This window comes from Strix uralensis, chromosome 31 (genome assembly GCF_047716275.1).
Source record: "Strix uralensis isolate ZFMK-TIS-50842 chromosome 31, bStrUra1, whole genome shotgun sequence".
Taxonomy (NCBI): domain Eukaryota; kingdom Metazoa; phylum Chordata; class Aves; order Strigiformes; family Strigidae; genus Strix; species Strix uralensis.
In genome coordinates, this window is record NC_134002.1 from 937,139 (window position 1) to 951,685 (window position 14,547).

The 14,547-nt window shown below is 47.9% G+C and overlaps 1 protein-coding gene across 1 annotated transcript; it reads left to right on the top strand.

Moving 5' to 3' along the window:
* The first annotated feature begins 1,662 nt into the window (after positions 1-1,662).
* Positions 1,663-6,371, top strand: LOC141936097 (uncharacterized). The gene is made up of 2 exons (XM_074852822.1): positions 1,663-4,355; positions 4,897-6,371. Exon 1 carries the CDS (start codon positions 2,251-2,253, stop codon positions 4,060-4,062), a length of 1,812 nt encoding a protein of 603 aa, XP_074708923.1. The 5' UTR covers positions 1,663-2,250; the 3' UTR covers positions 4,063-4,355; positions 4,897-6,371.
* The last annotated feature ends 8,176 nt before the right edge of the window (positions 6,372-14,547 follow it).

Consider the following 14,547-nt stretch of genomic DNA (forward strand, 5'->3'; position numbering starts at 1 on the left):
CTCCTGTTACAGGATTCTGAATGGCCAGCAGCTGGCCCCAGCAATCTGGGGACAAAACGTTCATTGCAAAACTGCTCATCCCAGCAGAGGCAAGACAGGGACAGAGAGGAAGGGGAGAGGCAGGCCAAGAGCAGCTTGAGATTTCTGTATCTGAATGAGCAGTTGAAGGAACTTTATGAAGTTCCTCAAAGACCTACTGATCTGTTAGGGTAATCCCGTAGGATTACGAGAGAGGAAACTGAAGAAACCTCTCAAAGAAGTCCAAGTCACATGTAAACTCCAAAGTTCCTTGGAGTGTTAAAGGGTCCCAGTGAGGACCATTACTGACTAAGCCTCCCCAGGGGCTGGTTAGAGCACAAAACTGCAGGCAGTGATGACAGGTAGGCAAAGACCATGTCAAGGTGGGTCTGATGCTGAGTAAACCTGGAAGTGGTACTTTAAGTCAAAAGGCCAAGCCCTGGCCTCCAGCCCCTGGGAAGGGAGATCCTGTCCCTCACACATTCCTCAGGGCTTTACCTGGGGCAGTGTGATGTGGGGATGGGCAATGCCAAGGGCAGGACTACAGTACGAGTAGTACTTCTGCGTCTCTCCTGGGTGGGGCAAGGACAGAATGAGGTCTTGGTGAATAAGGTGAAGGTACCTACTGGCAGGCCTCGTTTGCAGAGACAACAGCCATAGACGAGGTGATGAATAGGTCAGTTCTGTTGTGGGCTTTCAGCCTTGCCACAGCTCCCAGCTGTCTCCAGCACAGTCTGTCCTACGGTGTCCCATGCCTGCACCTGTTTCATTGAAGACTGTGGACACCCAAACCTCTTCTCACTCTGACATCTCACTACCCTCACTGATAGCTCTCTGTCCTCCCGGGCTCTTCCTTGAAACACAAGGCCATGGGCTGATCCAGACTCCCTCTGGATGGCCTATTGCACCACAGCACTGCCTTTGGTGTGACATTTCTTTCTCCTCATTTCTAGTCTCAACCTCGCTGTTATGGTTTGACCTTGGCTAAATGCCAGGTACCCACGAAGTCGCTCTATCACCCTCCCCCCCTTCCCCCTTTTTTTCTCAAGAGGGCAAAGAGGGGAAAGAAAATAACATAGTTAAAAAACCCCCAACCCTTGGGGGTAAAACAAAAGCAGTTTTAATATAAGCAAAGCAAAGCAAAGGTCCGCATGCGGAAACAAAAGGAAGAAAACCCCAGATTTATTCTCTACTTCTCATTAACAGGCGATGTCGGGCCTTCTCAAGAAGCAGGGCTCCAATATGCATAGTGGTTGCCTTGGATGACCAAGGGTAACCCCACCCCCTTCCTCCTTTTTCCCAGCTTTATACTGAGCAGATGTCATACGATCTGGAATATCCCTTTGGTCAGTTGGGGTCAGCTGTCCTGGTTGTGTCCCCTCCCAAGATCTTGCCCACCCCATCCCACTGGGGGGGAAATGTCGGAAAGAGCCTTGGTGTTGTGTAAGCACCACTCAGCAGTAGCCACAACACCAGTGTGCTATCAACACCCTGCCAGCTCCCGACATAAAACACAGCACCGTGAGGGCTGCTACAGGGGAAAACCAATTCCGGCTCAGCCAGACCCAGTACACTGGCATAACACACTTTCTGTCACTCTTCTTTTCTCCTGATTTTTTCCACTACAAAGACAAGTGCCACTGTGGGGACTCAGAAGGAGTCCCTGCAAGAAAATGGACGTGTGAGCAATCCTGTGTATGAGCAAGGATGTGACGAGGGACTGACCCTGGAAGAATGAGGAAGAACCCAGGAAGGTAAACAGCTTCAGGGTGATGGCCTGGGACGAGAAGAAGTTTGTACAATGTCGATGTGGCAGTTTTCATCCAACCAGAAGAGAGCCTAAGGAGCATGTGCAAAGCTACCTGTCAAATCAGAAAGAATTGTACCATGTGATTGTATCTTGTGATTCTCACCTTCAGGATAAAAGGCTTGTCCACCATATTAAAGAGGCATTGCTTAATCACTGTGTGATGGTTTGCATGCGTTTAACTCCCGCACCAATCTTCTGCATCTGGTGCCCGAATAGGGACCAAAATCAAATTAGCACAAGTCCAAAGGGGACTTGGTGAAGTATTATCGCGGGAAAGCCGGTCGAAATTCAGCCAGACGCTGCCCCGGTGTCTGAAGGTGAGAATCAGCGCGCTGTACTCTTAAGGAGCCGCGAGAGGCGGCTGAGTATAGGGAGCCGCGAGAGGCGGCTAACGATCCGCGAGAGGCGGCGGCCGGGGAGGAATGGGGTCTACGCTTACTAGAGACGAGCAAGCAGTAGTAAAACTCCTCCAACTTATCCTCTCTGTGAGAGGGATAAAATATGAGAAGTCCGCGTTAGAAGGCTTGTTAAAGTGGAGCCGAGAGAAAGGACTTATCCCCAGTGCAGGGCTTGTATTTGAAGCCTCTACCTGGGAAGCCATAGGGAAACAGCTATGGGACTCGGTCAGTGATGGAGGAAAGTCGGCAAGAGAAGTTAACAATTACACTGTGCTATGGAAATTAATCCGAGAGGCGTTACAGGAGATGAGTAGTGAGCGTACGGCTGCGGCGTATGTCGCTGCAGCGCTCGGTCCGGCCCCTAATCTTAATATATCAGCCACAGCGCCGCTGCCGCCGCTACCACCCTGCCCCAACCATGGCCGGAAGGACGGTCCGGCCCCTTCCCCCCCCTCAGCCCCCTCGCCCTGGGGTGATGAGGGAGGGGGGGACTCGATGCCGCTTGCAGCGCCTGCCGCGCTGGGTGAGCCGAAAAATCCGTTTGACTTAACGATTGTGCCGCCGGGGCCGCGGCGAGCGGCGGGACCTAAATTCAAAACTGCGTCATCAGGGGCGGGAAGCACCGGAAGGGTGTCTGATGCCAACCGGAAAGCGACTGAGGAGAAACCGAAACAGACCAAAGACGCCAGTAGTGGGCGGGACCCAGGCGAGGGCGGGGGTACAGAGGATTTGTGCCCGCCCATCCCACCCTCACAGAACAACCCCTCGGGAGAAGAGAGCCCCGCCTCACAAGCCGGCTCTGCAGACATTAAAACTTTACTCCTGCACATTGTAGACAAGCTTGATAACTTAACTGTATCACAGGCAGAGAAGAGGGAGCAGAAACCATATACCTTTTCGTCAAATACGAGACCACAGCCATCTGCTCCTCCTGATCCATCACTCGAGTATTCAGTTCCTGTGTCTGCTACTGCACCCTCATCATCTCACCCTGCAGCTTCGCATCTTTTTTCTTCACAGGTGCAGAGTGCCTCTGCAGCTACACGCCGATGGAAAGGAATTCTTAAAGATGCTATAATAGAAGGGTCTTTTATCCCAGAAACCGTACAAGCATTTCCAGTTTCCTTTAATACTGTTACTGGCGCCAATGAGTGGGATCCCTTAGGTTGGAAATTGCTTGAAAAAGCTAGGGCTTCAGTAATCCAAAATGGTCTTCATCACCAATTGTCCAAACAAATCATTCACTATATATTCTCATCATCGTTGTTAATTCCAAAAGATATTGATCAAATAGCGGCAGTTATTTTAACTCCATCTCAGAAAATGTTATTTGAAAGCGCATGGTCGAAGTTAGCTAATGAAGAACAGGTTCGTCCGCGCCCACAGGGTGATCCCCTTCATCTTGTCCAAGCACAAATGCTATTAGGTACAGGGCCCTTCACCGCAGTAGATCTACAGGTCAATCTCTCTAATGAAGTGTTACGGCTATCACAGTCAATAGCCTGTCAGGCCCTACTGTCTGTACCTGACACAGAAGGCAAGAAACAGGACAAGTTTGTAACAGTAAAACAGGGACTAAATGAACCTTTTTCAAAATATGTAGACCGCCTTTATCACTCCCTAGAACAACAATCTGACATGACCCTAGAGATGAAAGAAAAGATGTTCAAGTTAATGGCCTTTGAAAACGCTAACCCATCTACCCAGCGCCTGCTAGCGACCCTCCCACATGGAGCATCTGTAGCTGATATGATTGAGTTAACCAACCGAGGAATGCAACACTCTAATATTGCAGCCTATGCTGGTGCAGTGCATGAAGTGGTTGCACCATGGTGAACGCTATAAAACAAGGGGGAATTTTCTGGACGCACCACATAATCAACTAGCAATGACTTTATATATTCTTAATGGTGTTTTGATCTCTGTAGTGTTTGTGATTTTATGTTGTGTGAGTGATAAGTGTAAGAGGCCTCTTTGTATGATTGTTCTGCGTGTGTGAGACGCAGCCCAGCTGCAGCCGTAGACACTCAGGAACCAGCCGCAGGTGCTGTGGACGCCCCTATACCAACAGTTTGTGATTTCTTCAATTGATCAATTAAGCAAAATGAAGGATGAAATTCTATAAGAATGTATGTATTCAGCTTTCTTTGTTTAGCAATATTAAGAATTAAGAACTCAAGTGTTTAACCTTATTAGAAACTCCCTTGGTTTTCCGCCTTGAGTGGTGGCCAGGCTCTGGGTGGAACCCAACAGGAGGATGAGATCAGATGTTTCCGCTCAAAGAAAATTGCCAGTTATTTTGGCCTGTTGATGTAGATATATGAGGCTGGACCTGTTTGCAGCGATGTTGGATGCCTCACCTACGGATGGACGCATCGCGTAGGATTTCCAGTTTGCAAGGAAGGGCACTCTAAATTCTCGCTGCATCCAGGGTTCCCCAGCAATTGCAGATCTGAATGTTAGTACTCCATTAAGTAAGTCTGCTATTCTGTATTTTCTTTACTGTTTATTTTTGTGGTATTTCTTCATATCCCGTAGTTGTGGGTACTGCAATTACCTTACTCTGGTAACTGTAACTGCTGTATTGTTTCTACCATTCTGTGAAACCTTTTTAAGTATGCTGTGTTTTGGAGTTTGCCTAACCCTTAATTGATGAAGTCTCGAAATAAGTCTTGCAGATGCAGCTTTACACAGCCTCTGAGCAATAGCTAAGAAGAACAGGCCTTGGAAGATAGATAAGAAACTGCTGAGTTGTGCCAAGGTAGCGGGCAAAAACAGCGGACAGCTGCAACACTGAACTACGAAAAAGCACTAAGCTGTGAGAAGTTACCATCGCGGTAGAGTGGAATGAGCCAGAAAATATGGAAGATTAGTTCAACTGACCCGTGAAACTTATAATGGACCAGCCTATACCTCTCAAAAATTTGGGTCTTCTTTTTTTTTGTTGTTTGTCAACTCTGGGGTATACATCACATCACAGGTATACCACATTCCCCTACGGGGCAAACCATAGTGGAGAGAGCACACCAAAACTTTAAAGGCGCTTTTGCAAAAACAAAAAGGGGGAGAGGTCTTGGCTGTTGCAGAATGACGTGCAAAAGCGGTGTATGTGTTAAGTTACTTACGGCTCACAGGTGATAGGGAGGAACCACCAGTAGTAATACATAAGTATGGGTCTGAAATCCAGTATAAACCAGTGTGGAGATGGTGCTTTTACTCAGTACAAAGATATTGCTAAGGGAGAGTAGAAAGGACCTGTGGAACTAACAATGACGGGTCGAGGCTATGCCTGCGTTATTACCGATACCGGCACTAGATGGGCTCCATCTTGCTGGGTGCGATCTTGGAAAAGAGATCAAGGTTGTGATTCTAAGCCTTGTGATGGTTCCGACAGTGATTAATGCTCATCCAGCAAAAGTAGTGTTTCCCTGACCAGACATATGGGTAACTATAGCTAAAGAGACAGGTCAAGAATCCTTCTGCCTTTCGATGGCTACTCCGTCGGACCCATTCAGAACATGCTTATTGAGATTCCCTCACTTTGACCCACAAGAATTCATTGGGTTTGTGTCAGACGATAGTTGGGAAAAATGAAATTTTCACAGGCCAATGCCATTGCTCAAATTACCCAGGCAGGCACCAACACCACAACCTTTTGGCAAGGTCAACTTATTACGAGCAAAGAATTGTTAAAAGGAGTAATCATTGTAATTATTGTGATTATTGTGCTTGCTATTATTTTGCCATGTTTAATTTCTTATGTTAGACAATCGCTGCAAAAAAGCTTACAAGGGGTTTGGATTGCTCAAAAACAAAAAGAGGGATATGTGGGGACTCAGAAGGAGTCCCTGCAAGAAAATGGACGTGTGAGCAATCCTGTGTATGAGCAAGGATGTGACGAGGGACTGACCCTGGAAGAATGAGGAAGAACCCAGGAAGGTAAACAGCTTCAGGGTGATGGCCTGGGACGAGAAGAAGTTTGTACAATGTCGATGTGGCAGTTTTCATCCAACCAGAAGAGAGCCTAAGGAGCATGTGCAAAGCTACCTGTCAAATCAGAAAGAATTGTACCATGTGATTGTATCTTGTGATTCTCACCTTCAGGATAAAAGGCTTGTCCACCATATTAAAGAGGCATTGCTTAATCACTGTGTGATGGTTTGCATGCGTTTAACTCCCGCACCAATCTTCTGCATGCCACCATCTCTGAAATGACCCTTCAAGCTGTTGCAGATTCTCACTGTGCTGCTCTGAGCCTCCATTTCACCAGGCTGAAAAAGATCCGGTCCCTCAGCCTTCCTCACACGCCATGTGCTTGAGGCCCCAAACATCATTTTGGCAAACCTCCTCTGGACCGTCTCCAGTTCCTCCTCACTCGTCCAGAGCAGGAAGCCCCACAGACAGACACACTAGCCCACCACGTGTCTAGTTGGACACCTTCTTCCTCATCAAGTCCCATATGCAGCTGGCCTTGTTCATGGTGAGCATGCACCACTGGCTTGTATGGTGTCCCTCGTAGTGCCCAGGCCCTCTTCCTCAAGGCCTTTGCTCAGCCTCTCAGGTCCCAGCCGGCCCTGATGCATGGGGTTATTCTTCCCCCCTGAAGCAGCACTAGCCACTTCTCCTTCTAAACTTCAAGAGGTTCCTGTTGGCCAAATTGCAAAGTGACTCAAGGGCTCTTTGTTTGGTCAGGTGTTAAAGTTTCTGTGCAGATGTCTCATCCTGATGGTGTTGTCTCTTACAAGATGGCAGCATGAGGAGTTACAGAGCACCTCAAACACTAAAGGATGTACTACTTTAATGGAATTGCTGCCCAACCTAGTATTAACCACTCTGACCATCTCAGAAAGAGTTACAGAGCAAGCAAAGCAAGGGGCAGTAGGAAAAGAGAAAACAGAGGTGGGCTGTTTGGGTGACAGGGTACAAGGATGATCACAGGATGAATGTCTCTGATGGGGGAAAAAAATAAAACAGAAGGTGAAGCAAAGGACACGATCAAGGTGATTTTGGGGTACCTGTCAAGCAGCTCTGCATCTAAGCAGCAGTGACTGGTGAAGGATAAGAAAGACACAGACGATGGGAACATAATTATGTTTGACTTATTCACAGGGAACCCGAGTGCTTTCCCTACCATCACTAAAAATGTGGTAGAAGGAAATGCACAGTCACTCATGCTGGAAGGGACCTCCGGAGGTTTCTAGGCTGATCTGCTGCTCACACAAGGGCAGCTGCCAGGTCACACCAGGTACCTCAGGGATTTATTCCTTCTGGGTTTGAAAACTTCCAGGGAATGACATGACACAACCTCTCTGGGAAACTTGTTCCAGGGCTTGACTGTCTTCATGGGTACACAGTTTTCATTTGTTTCTATGGATGTCCAGTGGCCATCATCCTCTCATCACGCACATCAGGGAAGAACCTGGCCTCATCTTGTTGATGATCCCCTGGGAAGGGTGAAAGGGCTGTTACTAGGTCTCACCAAAGCCACCCCTTTTCCTCACATAACAAACCCAGCTCCTGCCCCCTCCCATAGTGAAAAATCCAAGCGTGTAAATGCATGCCTAAGATATCTCGGGCTCTTCAATCCTATTCTATTTTATTAAGTTTTCAAGGGACCTTAGGGACGTTGGAATATCATTACCCTCATGCTGTGACTTTCTGCAGGCGTCACTCCCTTTCTTCATCCTTCTGCAGTGCCGAGGTGTTGCAGGCTGTACACAGGGCCTGTTCTGTCTGAAGCAGCAGTCAGTCACGATGACACTTTGGACTGAAAATGTTTCAGGCTGAACCAGCCACATGACATTAGTGAGAAAGTCTGGCTCTAGGGTTACTGTGCTGGTGCTCACCCACAGGCAGAGGAGGAATTCATGGCTGCAAGAATTGCAGGAGCTGTCATCGGAGATGACCAAATCCCTGAACCATTCATGTTGGAAGGGACCTTGGGAAGGCTCTAGACCAGCCTCCTGCTCACATCAGGATCAACACTGCATTCAGCATAAGTTTTGTTCAACAGTCCTGGCAATGTCTTCTGGGGACTTTGTCTGAGATCCTGGGTCAGCCTGAATCTTGGACATCCTGAGAACCATCTAAGAAAGTGTCTGTTGCTACCACGTAAGGATAGTCAGAGGAGACCTGGACTTCTGGCAAACTGCCAGAATCCTCTAGCAGGTTTGGAGGAGCCCTGTCAGCTCTCCTTCATCCAAGGGTGCATTGCCGAGAGGCTGCTGAAACTTGACCAAACCTTGTAATATTCCCCCAGCTGCTCTTCCACATGAGCACCACTGATACTGCCCCAGGAGACCTGGCAAATATCACGCATGATGACATGGCTCTGCATGTGACAGTTAAAGGCATGGAGGTGCAGGCAGTGTCCTCCTCAATCCTTCTGGTGAGGGAAAGTTTGGAGGAGAAGTGTAGGTAGAAAATTGGTTGTGCAGCTGGTGTCAGCAACAGGGTTTTTATGAATACGAGTCTGTCAATAAGGATCAAACGCTGCTAGGAAGAGAAGGGAACAATCTGATTATGTGGGGCAAAAGTGTCTGTGACAACAGGCTGGCCAAACTGGTAAGAACATTAAACTTGTAATGACTGACGAAGGAAGACAGTGACCAAGTGAGGAAGTGTTGGATGGTACTGACAAGGAAAGGGTCTTACATGATGAGATCAGAAGGGATATGGTAATTAGCAAAACAGAGCTGAGAAGGAAACACCTCAGACATATGCACATAAAGAAGGGGATGCTACAGGACAGCACCATGGAAATGATCTCTTGCGCTTTCTGGGAAATCAGCAGGGCTGGACACATCTTTTAAGAGCTTTCACAGGAATTCATGCAGTGTGGAGAACAAATGAGAGGAATTTGAAGTCATGGAATTTCCAGAGCCCCAAGGACATTTACATTAAAGGAGCTGTGGTTCACAGCTCTCACAGCTGGAGTGTGATGATGGGTGTGTACAGGCTCTTTAGAAGGAAAGGCTGAGAAGGTGAGGAGGAGGAGTTGCTGTTCCTGCGAGAAAGCAGTGAGAATGCATGGTGCTGTGCCTGGGGAGAGGTGATGGGTCAGCTGAGAAGCAGTGGATTAGTGGACAGAGCAACATGGGTGACATTGTAGTAGGTGTCTGCTACAAGGAACCGGGCTAACTCAGGAAGGAGTAGTTGAGGCCTCTTCAGACATTCCTGGGACAGCAACTCATGGGCAACTTGAAGCCCCCGATATCTGCTGGAGGGGAAACAGAGCAGGACACCAGCTATCTATAAGGCTTCTGGAGGACAGCAGAGAGAACCTCCCAAGCCTTCAGTGCCTTCTTTGCCTCACGCTTTAATAATACTGACAGACCTTGTGCTGCCTGGTCCTCTGAGTTGGAGGACCATGACTGTGACAACAGTGACCTTCCATTGGTGGATCCTGAAATCGTAAGGGATCAGTTGTATCAGGTGAATGTTCATGAGTCCACAGGGCCTGATGGGATTCACCCCAGAGTACTGCAGGAGCTGGCAGGTGTAACAGCAGGAGTCCTCTCCATCATCTGCCAAAGGTCTTGGGAGTCTGGGAAGATGCCCAGTGACTGGAAGCCAGCCAGTGTTGTTCCAATTTACAAGGAGGGCATGAGGGAAGACCCAGGAAACTACAGACCTGTTAGTCTGACCTCAATAGCTGGAAAAATTATGGAGAAGATCATACTCGGTGCCACTGAAAGACATTTAAAGGAGAATGCAATCAGCAGACACAGTCAGCACGGGTTCACAAAGGGAAAGGCCAGTTTAACTACTGTAATATCCTTTGAGTACAGGGTCACCCACTGACAGGATGAAGGGAAGGTGGTGGATGTAGTTTTCCTGGATTTTTGTAAGGCTTTTGATACCACCCTTCACAGTACCCTTCTGGACAGCTTGTCCAATTGTGGGGGGAGCACCCTGTAGGCTTAAGAGGAGTCACAAGTGCGCCCTGGATCCCAAAAGGCGAGTCAAGAGAGGTGACTACCCCGCTGTATTCAGTGTTGGTGCAGCCTCACCTTGAATACTGTGTGCAGTTTTGGGCCCCAAAATGTAAGAAAGATGTGAAGGCCCTTGAATGTGACTAGAGGAAGGCAACAAAGCTGGTGACAGGGCTGGAAGGAATGTCCCATGAGGAGACGCTGAGGACTCTGGGTGTGTTCAGTCTGGAGAAAAAAAGACTGAGGAGTGATCTTTCTTCAGCTTCCTGAGGAGGAGGCGTGGAGAGGGACGTGCTGATCTCTTCTCCTTGGAATCCAGGGACAGGACGCGTGGGAATATTTCCGAGCTGCATCAGGGGATGTTCAGAACTGACATTAGGATACATTTATTTACCTATAGATGGTCAAACACTGGAAAGAGCTTCTTAAAGCTGGTCATTGTCCCAGCCCTGTCAGTGTTTGAGGCATTTGGACAATGCCCTTATTAACATGCTTTAACTTTTGGTCAACTCTGAAGTGGTCAGGTAGTTGGACTAGGTGGTCACTGTACGGTCCCTTCCAAATGAACTATTCTCTTCTGTTCTGTTCTCTCTTACGCCATGCTACACTATGCTAATCATTTGATTCAAAAATGTCACAGTCCTGTGACGAGCAATGGACATACAGCCCTTCCTGGCAGTGCACATTTGGGCCGCAGCACCTCAGCTGGGGCACCAGGGTGGAGCCCAGCCTTCTCCCTGGGAAACCTGAGCAGTCAGTGCTGTGCTGCTCTGTGCTGCTGCATGTACAGCGCGGTCTTCACGCCTGTGCTGTGCTGCACGGGTCCCTTGGCCACAGGACAACCTCAGCAGCTCTTTGTCACAGAGGAGCCTGCAGGCAGCTCCCACTCTCTACTGCTCCTTATGCCACCTGCCTGGCTGTGCCTCTACCTAACAGTGCAGCAAGAAGTTCTCATGAGAACGTTGTTCCTCTTTGACTGCAGAAATGAGAAATTATGTTGTTTCCTTCTAAGAAAGTCCCAGAGTAGCTTGAATGTCCAAACCAGGAGACTCTCATCGACAGATAGGGTCTGCATGGCATGCTGCTTGTAGGTCAGAAGCCCATTCAATGCTACAACCCCTGGGGTTCCCTCCATCTCGAGGGACATAAGATTAGCTCTACGATTCTCTCCTTATGGTGTTAGCACTAACGAACAGCATTTTAAATGATGCCTCACAGAGTCTGAGTGCCTCTCTTACTGGGATCCTAACAGACCAGCATGTCCTGGTGAAATCCTCTCTCAGCACCCTTGGGTGCAGCCCCACTGCTCCCATGGACTGGTAAGGGTGTAGTTTGCTCAAGTCACCCCTGCCTTGATCCCCATCCACCGCTGTTTTTTCCTGTCCTGAGTCCTGACTGAAAACACAAAGGCCTGGGGGACCTCACTGGTGGTAACTGAGGCAAACACAGACCATCTCAGATCTACCTACACCTGCTCTTTCTAAACTCAGCAGTGGTCCCACAGTATCTCTGTTTGTTCTTCAGCTGTTCCTGAAGTACTAAAAGCTCATCTTGGTGCTTTTGAATTCCTGTTCAAGCTTCAACTGAGTTTTGGTATGGACCATTGTTGTCCTTCTAGGATGACATTGTTGAAGACAAGATGTATCCAGGCACACTGTGAATATGATTAGTCTGTTCCTTGAATATCCTTAAGGGGGTGAATAAAGCCGCCAGTGTGATGTGCTTTTTGTTTTTTCTTTCTCCCAATTTAAAAAAAACCCTTCTGTGCCTGATTACCTCCAGTGCTCTAAGGAAAGCAGGTGGAAATTGCTGCAAAGAAGCTGTCACAATCAGGTGTGGGCTTCAGTGGAGAAGTCTTATATAAAGAAAAGTGATGCAAGTCCCAGGGGGCCAATGAAAGAAATAACAAGGTTGGTGAGGTGAGGAGCAAGGGTGTCTATAGAATCATAGAATGATAGAATGGTTTGGATTGGAAGGACCCTTGAAAACCATCTTGTTCCAACCCCCCTGCCATTGCCAGGGACACCTTCCACTAGATCAGGTTCCTCAACCTGGCCTTGAGCCCTTCCAGGGAGGGGGCAGCCACAGCTTCTCTGGGCAACCTGTGCCAGTACCTCACCACCATCACAGGGAAGAATTTCTAACTTATATCTAATCTAAATCTACCCTCTTCAGTTAAAAGTCATGACCCCTCCTCCTATCCCTACACTCCCTGATCAAGAGGTCTCCCCAGCTTTCCTGTAGCCCCTTTAAGTACTAGAAGGTTGCTGTAAGGTCTCCCCGGAGCCTTCTCTTCTCCAAGCTGAACACCCCCAACTCTCTCCTCCTGTCTTCATAAGGGAGGTTCAATGACAAGTAAAGGACAACAAGGGCACAACAACTTCCAGCTTCCCCATGGGGCTGCGAGGAGGCAATGACGCCCCAGTGCCATGAGGACATGTCTTCTCATGGGCAACTGCCATAGCCAAGGTGTGGTGGTGGAGATCCCCCGGGCCACCTCAGGACCAGCCAACATTGTGTTCTTGTCTTGGTTCCAAGTGCAGTGGCCTGGGACGATCTGGCAAGTTTTTATCTTGGCTACAAGTGCAGCCAGTTGGGACAATCTGGTACTTTCTTGTCCTGGTTATAACTACAGTGCAGTAGGACGACTGGGCACTTCCTAACTGTACCTGAAACTCCTGCTGCCTGGATCGTAGCCTGCTTGGGGAGGTACCAGAATTATCTGACAAGAATTGTGGCCGATACGAAAAAAATACTGACCAAAGTCAATCATCTCGTGATCCTATAAATAGCGAACCTAAGTGTGACCCTTTGAGTTCCACGGGATCGTAACAGGCTGTGTCCCAGTATCACCCTCTGAGCTGGGATGCCTCTTAGGGCAGATTTTGTGAGGATTCCATAGAAGAGATTTCGCTAAGATTTCCAAGATCGTCTGCTGATAGAAACTGATGAAGAGAAAGGGTTCAAAAATTCTCTGCTGAAAAATGATGAAATGAAGTTTCAGTGATTATTTGGTACCAATAATTTACTATCACACATTAAACTCTATACCTCTCTGTGCGTGTATGTTTGTGTGTGTGTCTATTTGTTTCAGGACACTTTATGATGTTGATTATAATGAATTTTATTAAATCAGCCTTATAATCAGCCAGTGATTAAGTATTGCCAAAAATCATTCAACCTAATCTTGTGGTTTACCTTCTTAGTGTTAATACATCTTAACTTTCTGCTACCTCAAAATTTTGTGGGATATATAATCACTCATTACCCAACAAATTAGTGTAAAAATTCAACAAGATATTTTCCTTAATCTTTATATTAATTCCATTAGACATAAACTCTTGACCAGGTCTGGGACTAAGATTGGATCTAGCTGCACCTAGACTCCTCTCTGAGAAGGAGTTTTGAAAGTAAGAGGGCCCCATCTGAACCTCGTGATGCAATGGGAGGGTCCCCCTACACTCCTGCATCTTCGGTCTCTGTGTAAATCATTCTAACTCTATTCTACCTCAATTTTCCTTTCTCTGTTTCTTCCATGTAGTAAGTAATAGAGTGAAACTTGCCATCAAATTTCATTAAGTCACACAGTTACAAATTCACATTAAAATCACTTTTTGCTAATACCTTTCCCCATGATACTTTAAGTGATCTAACACACTCATCCATGACAGGAGAGGACAAAGACCTGGGTTCTGTTGGCACCTTCCATCCTTGCCAGCGCCCTTTGCCATCCCCACCGCAGGCTGTTCTACCCTGTCCCACTCCTGCCCCTCTCTCCCTGCAGGCTGGAGCACCCATCTCCCTTCCCCGCCTTGCTCCCACCCCACCATTTCCCGACCTTCACTGATGTTTCCCACTACCAAGGAAAGCTCTACCACCTCAGAATCCACCCGCCCAGAAGGGAAACCAACCCAAAGGCTTCCTGTGGCCTTTCAGCTGACCAGAGAGCAGGAACCCCACCAGGATCTTCTAAACCACATGACCGCTGCTGGCCTTTCAGCTTCTCGGATGGACGTGACGAAGCCATGTGCCTGCTGCTGTCCCACATGTACTCAGGTGGAATGGACATGACAGCCCATGTCCAAGCCCTTCTCCTGGGTAAGGCCTATGGGTACTTTGGCAGAGGCACTTTCCCAGCCGTGTACCTGCTGCTGGGCTGTCACCTCCAGAGACAGAACTGACCTCACGGTCCCCTTCACAGCCACACACTTCCTACTGAATTGTGAGATTCTGAGACACAAATGACCTCATAATACCATACACATCCATCACCCTCCTTATGGCCAAGGACCTGACCAGATCAAAATCTGTTTGTTTATTAACATCTATCAAATATATTTCTTACTAACGGTCTGAGTGGAGAAACATTCTTCACAGGAACTGCTGT

Coding starts and splice junctions, on each gene's coding strand:
- LOC141936097 (XM_074852822.1), top strand. CDS start 2,251: ATGGGGTCTACGCTTACTAGAGACGAGCAAGCAGTAGTAAAACTCCTC.